The sequence below is a fragment of the Zootoca vivipara genome, chromosome 2 (assembly GCF_965207765.1).
Source record: "Zootoca vivipara chromosome 2, rZooViv2.hap1.1, whole genome shotgun sequence".
NCBI classification, from domain to species: Eukaryota; Metazoa; Chordata; class Lepidosauria; order Squamata; family Lacertidae; genus Zootoca; species Zootoca vivipara.
In genome coordinates, this window is record NC_142584.1 from 68,732,344 (window position 1) to 68,744,637 (window position 12,294).

General features: G+C 48.6%; 1 protein-coding gene across 1 annotated transcript in view; it reads left to right on the plus strand.

The window, feature by feature from the left end:
- SEMA3B (semaphorin 3B) overlaps positions 1-12,294 on the plus strand; it is a 54,153-nt gene that overhangs the window by 24,669 nt on the left and 17,190 nt on the right. Inside the window, exons 3-4 of the mRNA XM_035106003.3 lie at positions 1,367-1,524; positions 4,797-4,859. Of these exons, the coding sequence (XP_034961894.3) occupies positions 1,367-1,524; positions 4,797-4,859 (221 nt within the window). The remainder of the gene's footprint in view (positions 1-1,366; positions 1,525-4,796; positions 4,860-12,294) is intronic.

Here is a 12,294-nt window from a genome sequence, read left to right on the forward strand (position 1 = left end):
CTAGTTCAATTGTGATTTACCTTATACTCTGACATCTAAGCAACGGGTGTGGAAATCTCCCACACAGACAAGAGTAATTGGGACACCAGCATAACTGACAGGAGACCAGTGTTCCAAGTCTTGGCTCTTCAGATGACCTTTATGTGATCTTGCCCAAGCCAAGGCCTTCCCTCTAGGCCTCTGAGCTCTCTACACCTTTCTGTTTGTTCAGACTGAAAGTTTATTGGAGTAGGAGAAGGACTCCCTTATCTGGCTGCACACATATAGCAGGCTTTTATGGGCAGCACAATCATAATAACTATGTCATCATATGAGCAGAAGGGATATCCCAGTATCCTTGACTGCCAGAGGCCTTTGGACTACAAGGGAGTGTCAGGAAGAGGACTTTTAAGGATGCCATCTCTCAGATAAACTCAGGCCACATCCACACATTGTATTTAAAGCAGCATTATGCCACTTTAAACAGTCCCCAAGTAATTCTGGTGCCTGTTGTCTTTGTCCATGGAGTTTTCTTGGCAAAATACTGGAGTGGTTTGCCAGTTCCTTCTCCAGCAGGCAGTGGAAGCCAGGAGTGCCTGGCGTGCTCTGGTCCATGGGGTCACCAAGAGTCGGACACGACTAAACGACTAAACAACAGCAACAACAAGTAATTCTGGGAACTGCAGTTTGTTAAGGGTGCTGAGAATATATGTTTTAATAAATTAATTAAATTTTCAGATTTTGGAGTTTACAAACGTCAAACAACCAAAACAAAAAGAAAATTCCATAAACTCCCATGGACTTCCCTCCTCCTCTTTGTGGGTCCTTATGTTAACTTTTTTCCTCCTGCAACTTCTCTATTGATCCAATTCTATTAAATCTCCAGTATAACCCTTGTCATATCCCTTGTTATGGTTGCTGATAATTGTTAGGCGACCCCTTTCCCCTCTCAAAGAGCTGTGATTCCCAGAGTGGCTTAAGTCAATCCTTCTTCCCAGGGAACTCTGGGAATTGTAGCTTTATGAGGGGAACAACTCTCAGCACTCCCAACAAGCTACAGCTCCCAATATGGCATTGGGGGAAGCCATAACTGCTTTAAGTTGCATAAACATCCTCTGGAATAGGGAAATGGCCACGTTTAACAGAGTGCAGCTTTGTTTGTTTATTTCAGCATTTATGCCTCTCCTTTCAATTCCTGAATGCAGTTGTAACAATAAAAACCAATTTAAAAAGCAGAAATCAAAGGATAATTGTTAGGACTTCACTTAGGTGCCTTATGCTGTATTCAATTGACTCCAGCTGATTCTCTCTAACTTTGCGACTACAGATGGAGTTGCGCGTAACATGCAAGTGATCGTGGTTCATCTCCCTCCTTTTTCTTCTCCAGATTTGCGACTGCGCCACGGACTGCGCACGTATGAGCTGGAGCGCTCCTGCTGCTATGACTCACTGCTGCTGGATGAAGAGAGGGGACGGCTCTTCGTGGGTGGGAAAAACTACCTGGCCTCCCTGAGCCTAGACAACATCAGCAAGCAGGACAAGAAGGTAGCCTGGCTCTGTTTGCCTGGGACTTCCCACCACAAATGGGGCAAGGGTATGGGTTAAATCACAGAGCCTAGGGCTTGCTGATCAGAAGGTTGGCGGTTCGAATCCCCGCGACGGGGTGAGTTCCCGTTTCTCGGTCCCTGCTCCTGCCCACCTAGCAGTTTGAAAGCACCTCAAAGTGCAAGTAGATAAATAGGTACCGCTCCGGAGGGAAAGTAAACGGCGTTTCCGTGCGCTGCTCTGGTTCGCCAGAAGCGGCTTTGTCATGCTGGCCACATGACCAGGAAGCTGTACGCTAGCTCCCTCGGCCAGTAAAGCGAGATGAGCACCACAACCCCAGAGTCTTCCGCAACGGGACCTAATGGTCAGGGGTCCCTTTACCTTTACCTTTATCTGGACATGAGACCCATTATTGTAAATCACCCCAGAAATTCTGAACTGAAGGACAATATGGAAACTTTGGGTGGTGTTCCACCAAGTTTTACTCAGAAGTTAATTAACCTACTAAGTTACCTTTGGGATGCAGGTGGCGCTGTGGGTTAAACCACTGAGCCTAGGGCTTGCTGATCAGAAGGTCGGCGGTTCGAATCCCTGCCACGTGGTGAGCTCCCGTTGCTCAGTCCCAGCTCCTGCCAACCTAGCAGTTCGAAAGCACGTCAAAGTGCAAGTAGATAAATAGGTACCGCTACAGCAGGAAGGTAAACGGCATTTCTGTGTGCTGCTCTGGTTCGACCAGAAGCGGCTTTGTCATGCTGGCCACGTGACCCAGAAGCTGTACGCTGACTCCCTCGGCCAATAACGCGAGATGAGCACCGCAACCCCAGTTGGTCACGACTGGACCTAATGGTCAGGGGTCCCTTTACCTTTACCTAAGTTACATTCATTCATTTCAATGAGTAAAACTTAGCTGAATACTACCCATTTAAAATAAATGATGGCATTGGGTTGTACCTTACGCTGGTATTAATGGGCAGAAGATAATTATGTCCAGTATTTTCAATGGATCTGCTTTGAGTAAGACACCAATATTGGATGCAATCAATAGAGTTATTATGTTCTCTCTTCAACTCCCTCCTCTGCTCCTCAGCCTTTAGTAGTGCCATTTCCCCGCTCGCTCGTCATGACAACAGATCCCGCATTCCAGACTCCTCTGTGAAATCTTCTATAATAAACTTCCCTGTTAATGGAGTTGGAAAGAGGGTGGGTTGAGGCTGCTGACGCCCTTACCGCTGGGCTGTGGACGAAAGCCGCATTCCTAGCCCAGCAGGGGAAACTCTTAGGGAGCACAATGCAGCCACCGCCAACCCTCTGCTCCTGGAGCATTTGCACTTCTTTTGCCGGTATGGCTGGAAGAGGGGGCATAATTCACTAGCAGAGCACATGCTTGGCATGCAGAAGGCCCCGGGTTCATTCCCTAGTATCCACAGGCAACACTGGTTACCTGTCTTAACATCCTGGAGAGCTGCTGCTACTATCAGTTAGTGTACATGACTCAATGGCCTGACTCAGAACAAGATAGTTCCTGATATTCCTTAGATCAGTGGTCCTCAACCTTGGGCCTCCAGATGTTTTGAGACTACAATTCCCATCATCCCTGACCACTGGTCCTGCTAGCTAGAGATCATGGGAGTTGTAGGCCAAAAACATCTGGAGGCCCAAGACCACTGCCTTAGATGACACATAATGGCTGTCTGCTCTGCTGTCTGATTTCTTTGCACATAGTGAACTAACGGTTTTGTGGGGCAGGTTTGGTTTCCTCAACATGTACAAAGCTTTGCACCATGGCCGCTGAAGTGGCAAAAGACTTACAGGCTGTCTTTCCCTTTACTACTTTGGTACCTTGGGTTATGAACTTAATTTGTTCTGGAAGTCTGTTCTTAACCCGAAACCGTTCTTAACCTGAGGGACACTTTCGCTAATGGGGCCTCTTGCTGCCACCGCACCACCGGCGTGTGATTTCTGTTCTTATCCTTGAGCAAAGTTTGCAACCCGAGGTACTACTTCTGGGTTAGCGGAGTTTGTAACCTGAAGTGTTTGTAACCCGAAGCATTTGTAACCTAAGATTCCACTGTACAGGGTAGTATATGGTATATGGGTGTGGCATTGTTCCCATTTGCAAGGATCATCGGATCAAAGCTCATGAAGCAAGCACTAAAGGTAAAGGTAAAGGGACCCCTGACCATTAGGTCCAGTCATGACCGACTCTGGGGTTGCGGTGCTCATCTCACTTTATTGGCCGAGGGAGCCGGCGTACAGCTTCCAGGTCATGTGGCCAGCATGACTAAGCCGCTTTTGGCGAACCAGAGCAGCACACGGAAACACTGTTTACCTTCCCGCTTGGAGCGGTACCTATTTATCTACTTGCACTTTGAGGTGCTTTTGAACTGCTAGGTTGGCAGGAGCTGGGACTGAGCAGCGGGAGCTCACCCCGTCGCAGGGATTCGAACCGCCGACCTTCTGATCAGCAAGCCCTAGGGTCTGTGGTTTAACCCACAGCGCCACCTAAACTCAGTAGAAATGAGGGTCAGAATAGTGGAACACACAGATCCAAGGAGTTCATTTGCAGTGACTCCTAGCATGGCATGCAAAGTATCCCCCACCTTAGCCCTCTCCCTGGGATATCAGCCTTGCAGTTCATCACTTACATGAACCTACCCAGGCCTTAAAATCGGCCTCTAAGGCCCTGCCCACTGTGAGGAGCCAGCAGACTGGTAGATACTAGAGACAGGGCCTTTTCAGTAGCAGTATAATATCTTTGGGACTTTCTCCCAGGGCCTCCATCTTTTCTGTGTTTTGAACAGATTGTAAATGCTTGTTTCAAACTGCATTATATTAAGAGAGTTTTAAGTGGCATTTTAAATTCCTTTAAACTGCTGGTGTTTTAGGGTATACTTTTGTCACCAGAGTGTTTTATTTTGATTTTTTAAAAAATCATTGTATGGTTTTAATTATCTTTTAAAAGTTGTCTTTGCCTGGAAGGGTGGTGTAAATAAACAGGAGCTATAAGGCCCACCGCTGGCTTTGTACATTGCTCTACGTCCCATTCTGGGGGGAAAACTCAAGTCTCAAATACCAAGGAGACAGGTGATGGACAGTGAATAAAGGAAGCCAGGAACATTACAACTAAGGGTTGGTTAAACAAAAAAAACTATCAGCATTTTTAGCAGCATTTGACTAACTTCAAGTGTGATGAATGACTATGCTAGGAGCCCATTTCTTAAAATACAAACATATTTTGGCAAATGATCTTTTCCTTATCTTTGTGCTCACAGATTTACTGGCCAGCGCCTGTGGAATGGAGGGAAGAATGCAACTGGGCAGGAAAAGACATCAATGTAAGTGACCCATTTGGATGGGGAGGGAAAATCCTTTGCTCAGCCCCTATGTGAGTCAGGGCATAAAACAAAGAAGGATAAGAAGCACCGGGAGACCCCATGTAAGTCGCTTGCTTTCCAGAGCGAACATTTCAATTGACTCCTCATCAAGCAGGACACGGAGACTTCTCCGAGTTGTCCGACCACGATGAGCTGAGGCAAAACTGATACCCGATAGCGGCCTCCCCCTCCCAGTTATTCACCCATGACCCTTCATTGCATCTTGCTGTTTTCATTGAGCATCTTGCTGGTTTCCCTGTCTCTCCTTGGCCTCACAGACAGCACCATCATGCCCCAGCCCTGGGAAGAGGCCCCAGGAGGCCTTGGGAGTTATGTTGCTGTGAAGGGACCGGTTAGTGCACTTAAGAGATTCCTGCTTAGCTGTGACCCATCCTGACCTCCCAGGAGATAAGAGGAGGGTTCCCACCATTTTGGCAGGAGCAGAGATGAACCAGGACACAGCCAGATTTTGCTCCTTGATAACGTTGGGCCAGCAGCATGAAGGGGTCTCGGTCACCTTGGCTATAATTCTTACAGGTTGTCCATGGAGGGAGCGGTGCTGTGTCAAGCCCACTGGCAATGTGAGCTTTGTAAGCTGTTGGGTTTCTCTCCCCTAACTTTGGAGAGCAGTCTTGGGTCACCGTTTTCTTTCAGGATTGCCTGGTCAATTTGGAAGTTCCCATTGAGGCTGTTTGGCTCAGCTCCCAGTGAAGGGCACGAGAGGACAAAGGGGCAGCCCCTTGGATTTTGCTGGTCTCTGCCCAGAATACTGCTCTAAGCCCTGAAACAGTATATGTAAGCAAAGTTTGCCCTCATCCAAGAAGGTTGAAAGAGGTAGGCTTTGAGGGCTTTAGGACTGAGACCTTGGGCCCACCCAGCTGACTGTAATTTTGGAGACTCATCCAGACTTCCTTTTGTGCCGTGTTTCTAGGCACCAGTCTGTGCTTTTAAGTTCCATTACCGAGCAGTTTTTTGGGGGGGTTGTTTGTCCTGGCACTTTCCCAGGGAAAACCTGTGTTTTTCTGCTGAATTGGATCAAACGGCAATTACGTTTTCCCACAAGTTGCCATTTGGTAAAATGTGGGTTTGCCCAGGGAATGTGCCGGGACAAAAGAACAAAACAAAAACACTTGAACATGGAGCTTTTTAAAGTGTGACCCTGTGCCTGGAAAGTGGCACAGAAGAAAGGCTGGGTGAGCCCTGAGTGCGCAGTTTCACTCCTTCTGATCCCCACAGTTGAGAATCCATGCAAATATTTCAACAGCTGGTGGGGTTGATGTGACAGAAATAGGACCTGTGTCTTTCATGCAACTGCCTTCTCCATTCACCCCATAGATCCTCGAGGGGAAGTGAGACTTACCTTTCCCCACTGCTCTTGCTTTTGCTTCCGGTTAAGGGCTGTGGGATAGGACAGTTGCCATCCTAAAGGGAACTCTGGCACTATGCACTGTTATGAATTGCTGTTGGTACTTTGACCTGGTGCAGAATGCCATGAAAAAGTGTGATGTGGTCATGATGACCTAATTCCTGTGGTTAATTATTTGCATGATGGACAATAGCCTAGAGTGGAATCAAGCAAAAGTGTTCTACGCAGACACTGAAAGCAACTCTTTGAACAAGGCAAAGGAAGGATTAGCAACTTCCTGAGTCAGACCATTGGTCCCTCTAGCTGAGTTCGGTCTGCAGCAGCGGTGGGGAACCAGTGGTCCATCAAGGTTTACTAGACTACAACATGCTGGCTGAGTTGGAGTCCAGTAACACCTGTCTGACCACAGGTTATCCACCGTTGGATTGCAGGGACTGGCAGTGGCTGTCCAGGCTTTGAGAACAGGGATATATCCCAGCTGAACTTACATTACAGACCTTGAACTTGGGACCTTATGCATGCTTAACATGTGGTCTCCCACTGAACGATGGCCCTTATTTATCATAGAGGAAACAGGCCTAGAGAGATGGCTCGTTTGCCAAGAGTTAATGGAGCTAGGAGTTTTCAGCAACATGGCCACAGTCAGGAAGATGTTGGGGTGGGGGGATGAGGACCAGTGTCAGTACAAGAGCTGACCTGTGTCCCATCACTCTTCTTTGAAGCAGAAGCAATTTGCTGCAGAACCACTGTGGCTGAAGAGCCACAGATGCATCAACAAAGCCAAGAACTGAGCCCCAAGGCTTAGTGCTATATTCAGCCACTCCTCCCCAGCTTTTGTTTCGGACACAAGCACCACTTACCCTGTTGAAGAGGGGTGGGGAGATCAGCACTTCTGTGCTGTACTGAGCAAGAGTGGGCTGTGGGGCTTCCTGAAAAGCAGCTGGTGGGAGGAGGAGAGGCATTAGCAAGACACCTCTCTCTCTCTCTTCCTCTCTCCCCCCACCCCTCTCTCTGATGGTTCCCTGTCTCCTTTTCTCTCCCTGTCAACAGCTCTCCATATTCAGGCTGCTTTATCCATCAGGGCAAAAGGCCAGGAAAACAAAAAGTCCCAAGGTTGTTTTTCTTCCTGGGCTTGCTCAAGAGTGATGATAGGGGCTGTAAGAGCCCCAGGCTTGTTTACTCAAGACCAGCCCAGCAGTGGGTGGGTAGGATGCTCTGCAAATGGTTTAGACCCCAAGGACTGCTTTGGAGATGACATCTGTGTGCATGTGTTTGTAAGAGGGGGAGAGAGGGAGAGGGAGACTTTGAGCATTCCCCACCCCCATCACAACTAATAAATCCCCCGAAGTAACAAACCCAGCACTTCCAGCTACTCTTATATGCTGGCAGATTTGCAGGCTTTCAATCGTGTGAACATCACACGCACGATTGTGCCCTTTAGTAGAGTATGTGCCTAACCAGTGGCAGTCTCATATTAAATGAATCAGGTGCAAAGTGTGGGAAGACCCAACCCAATTTTTTCTCTCTCCATTTTAAAAGGAGCAGCATATTCCAAGCAGAGAGCAAATCTTACAGGGGGGGGCATCTTCAGAGAATGGGAGTAAATAATGGGGGACACCCCCTTTTGTTGTGCAAATCATTTTAGAGGCAGAGCAATTGTCACCAGAGTGCACAAAAAAATCCCCATATATACCGAGCTGTGAAAATGAGCATGTGTAAGAATAGACTTAGTCTGGTGCGCAGGCTGCAGAGAAGAAGCTTGCTGGCTTTAATGGGACTGGGAAAGGGTCCAGGGCTCATTGGAGCTTAGCTGTCTTTATGGTTGGAAGTTCATTTAAATTCAGTGCTACAGATTGACGTTCGCAGTCTAGGTTAAGCATTAATGGAGCATAAGCTGCGAGATCACACTCTTGCCTTTCCATCTAAGTAGGAGTTAAGCGGGGAAAGCAGAGCAGGTGCTAAGAGGTTGGCAACACTGTGGACTCACCCACATTTACCTTTTGCCCCACAGTTTCTAGGCTTTAAGGCGCCATATCTAAGTCCTTTTTTTCCCCCTCGGCACTTTCCCCCATGAGAACCTTCTCTTTAACGCTGAGTCAGAACAAATGGCAATTTCCCATTTGCTCCAACTCAGTGGTAACTCAATGGGTTTTCATGGAGACAGCACCAGGACAAAAAAAGAGGGGGCTAGGTCATGGCGCTCTAAAGCATTGACTTCTACCTATAACAGCACAAAAGGAAGTCTGGATAAGCCCTAAGAGAGAGCAGCCGGGGGGGGGGGTCTGAAGGACATAGGCTGTGTTCACACCACAAAGCACATGGCATTCACCTAAGAATCTCAGGAACAGTAGTTTGTTGATGGTGCTGGGAAATGTAGCCCAGTAAGGAGGAAGCTACAATTCCCAGAGGAAGTAATGTGCTTTCAGTGCATCCTCTTCTACCACAGTAGTTTCAAAGTCACTCTCCATCAGCGGCTGGCTTTTGCTCAAGAACCAGTTTTCATCCAAGTCAAACCCCTGGTCCTTCTTTCTCAGCATTGTCTGCAGCAAGTGGCAGCAGCGAGTCAGCATTTCAGGATTGTGCCTGGGACCATGGGCTTGCAAAGCATGTGCTCTAGTGCTGAGCTACCAGCCGAACTTGCAACCTGACCCAATTCATGCCGAATTCATGGCGTTGAGAGTCCGCTGCTGCTTCCCAACCCTATTCTTGTATGCCCGTTGCATGCCACAAGGGCCATTTGCCACATTATTGCTCCCTAGGGCTCGTCATCTCTGTGACAGATGGCTTGAAGAAGGCAGGCATGGGGAAGTTCAGCAGACACTCAGTGGCACATGTCCAGCCTCTGGAAGAGCAGTTGAGAAAGCAGGGAACATATGGGAACATTTGGCCCATGACTGATGCATTGATCCATCCATGTTGCATCTGGCTCATTTCCCTTTCCCATTAGCTGGACAGCCTAAATAAAGGGGTAAGGGAGACCAAACCCTTTCTATAGATCAAGTATTATTCTGAAGTTTCAGTTTTCCTTGGCCCAAGAAAACAAGCTCTCAGATGTTGTCTTCCCCAGGGGGAAAGGCATGCACCTGGATAGCTTTTCCAGATCATATGGGGAGGTTTTGACCATAGAAAAGGCACAAGTGCAAGGTGGCATACTGATGCCACTATTTGCAACGGCAGACTGCTAGATTTCTGTAGAAGGGCCATAGCTCAGGGCTAAAGCATCTGCCTTGCAAGCAGAAGGCCCCAGGGTCAAGCTAGGCATCTCCAGGTAGGGTTGGGAGAGACTCCTGCCTGAAATCCTGGAGAGCCACTTCCAATCAGTGTAGGCCAGGCATCCCCAAACTGCGGCCCTCCAGATGTTTTGGCCTACAACTCCCATGATCCCTAGCTAACAAGACCAGTGGTCGGGGGAGATGGGAAATGTAGTCCAAAACAGCTGGAGGGCTGAAGTTTGGGGATGCCTGGTGTAGGCAATACTGAGCGAGATGCTCCAATGGTCTGACTCCTGTATAAGGCAGTGTCCTATGTTCTTAATCAGGGATAGCATTGATTGCAGAGAGTTCCCCCAGTTACCCAGCATTTAACTCTGTCACAGTCACTTTGGTGCAGACGAACTGGGCGAGTGAACAGGAGAGTTTTGTGTGCAAGAGGCGAGGAGGGTCTGAGCCTGTTGATTTGGGGGTACGTTTATGTTTGAGGCTCTTTGTTTTTTCCTGACTTGACCCAGCAGGGGTTGGATTAGGCCACTCATCAGTGGATTAGGCAATCAGTGCCTAGGCTCCCTTGTGCCCTTGGCAAGGAGACATGGATGTAGCCAAGGGGGGGCAGGGAGGGGCAGCTGCTCCCTCCATCAATAAAAATCAATAAAAATACATAGCAAACTGAGGTTATGCCCCCTCTCACAAAAGACCTGCCTCTCCCCAACAAAAGGCCTGCCTCCCCCCAACAAAAATCCTGGCTACACCCCTGCAAGGAGATGTATTGGTGTGGAGAGGCTCAATCTTTTGCACCTCCCATGGGCCTGTGCCCTTGTTGGGGGCCAACCTAGCCAGCCCCTAGGTACACCCCTGGCAGTCACCTGGGGACTAGTGTTGGGTGAGGCAGAGAGGCCCAGCAGGTGTGACCTTGTACAACAAGCTGGATTACAGTAATGTAGGACAGAGGTTTCTAAGCCGCCACTGCCCCACATCCTCCTTGTGGGCAAGCAAGAGGCATGATCGCAGTTCCAAGAGCTTCTCCACCCCTGGGTTAGATAACTGCCAAGGTCCTTTCCAACTCTGAAAGTCTGTGGGAGGAATTCTGATCCTTCTGTCAGTGCAAGTATTTCTGCTTGCCAGAGAGAATGTTCTGGGGGTAGATTGCAAAGTAGATTGAGGGGACTCATGAGGGGAAGAAAGAGGGGAAGCCCCGTGGCACTGTACTGGCTTCTGCTAACAGGCCAGGTTGGTTAAATCCTGTGATTCTAGGTGCATGACTGTTGGGCTTCGTGCCCTTGCATTTGCTTTTATAGTCACCCATACCCCCAAATTATTATCTCGCAGGCATTTCAGTTACTTCCAGTATTTAATCTTATCAAGCAAATTAGCCTGTGCTTGGCCTTGGCTTTCATTTTTACACCTGATCAGTCACTGATAATAGCATGAAGAGCTGCTGGAAATCTTCCCATGATTTGTCTGGCGTTTGTTATATCCTGCTTTATGGCCATTGCTCCATCTTATCTCCCCTTTCCTTATCCGAGCCTTCTTTCCTTTTGAAACTGACTTTGCACAAATGCCAAAACTTTCCCACTGACAGGGGAATTCCATCTTGCAGAATTCCATCTTGCAGAATTTTGTCTATTCTAATATGCCTATTTCACACATTTTGGGAGCTTCCTGGATCAAATTTATTGATGGGTATATGGAGGCAATTCCTTGATGATGATGATGATAATGATGGTGGTGTTGGTGTTGATGGAACCAAACACTTCCGAATTCCAGAGGAGTGGGTGTATGTTGCATGTGTGTGAAAGGGGTTGGGAGGTTGGGGAAGGCAGGCAGAAAACTATGAGGAGTAAACCGAAGGCAAAGGAAAAGAAAGGAAAGTGATGACTCAACTACTCTCTTGTAAGCACATCTGGCAGGACCCCTCCATGCATCTTTCCTGCTTTTGAAGTTTGCAAACCACTGAAACTCCAAAGCTGAACACAGAGCCAGTGATCAGGCTGAACTCTGGCCCTCTCAATCCCAATGCAGCCCTTTCAGCCAGGGTTAGTTCATGTGGTGCCTGCCAGATGTGACTGGGCTACGACTCCCACCATCCTTGGCCATCGACCAAGCTGTCTGGGGCTGATGGGAGTTGGAGTTCAAGAACACCTGGCAGCCACCATGTTTGTTCCCCTTGCTTGAAGCATTGCTCTGGGATCCAGGTCCCAGGTTCAGTTCCTGGCGTCTCCATGTAGAGCTGGCATGATCTGCTGCCTGAAACCCTGGAGAGCCACAACCAGTCATTGTGGGCAATGCTGAGCTAGATGGGCCAGTGGCCTGTCTCAGAGTGAGGGAGCTTCCTGTGTCCCCCTGGTTCTGTGCTCCCTCCCCCCCCTCTTCCTCTTTTGCATCTAGGTCTTCCTTGCTTGCTGCCATTGCTACTTGTTTGCTGAGCCTTGCCTGATCCCCACCCACTGCTGTTGGCCACATGTAGAGTGGCTCTTTTTAGCTTTTTTTTGCCTTGCCTGCTTAGGCCAGCTTGTTCTCAGTTAGCCTTCAAGAGAAGTCACTGCGGTGCCTGTCTGTCTTTTGCTGGGGGCTGCAAGGTGCCTGGTGGTGTTGCATGGGATCCTGACTCCCCCCCCCAATAGCTTGACACTCCCCTGGGGCTCATGTAACAAGAGGGCATCACTTCTGCCTGAGTAATTCCAGACATTTAAATAATCAGCCCACTTTCTAAGGGGCAGAAGTGATCCATCAGTGGCTAATTGTGCTCAACAGCAAGTCAAACAGATGTTCACCTCCTGACAGGCCCTGAAAGGGAGGGGCTGCTGGGGAGGCTTGC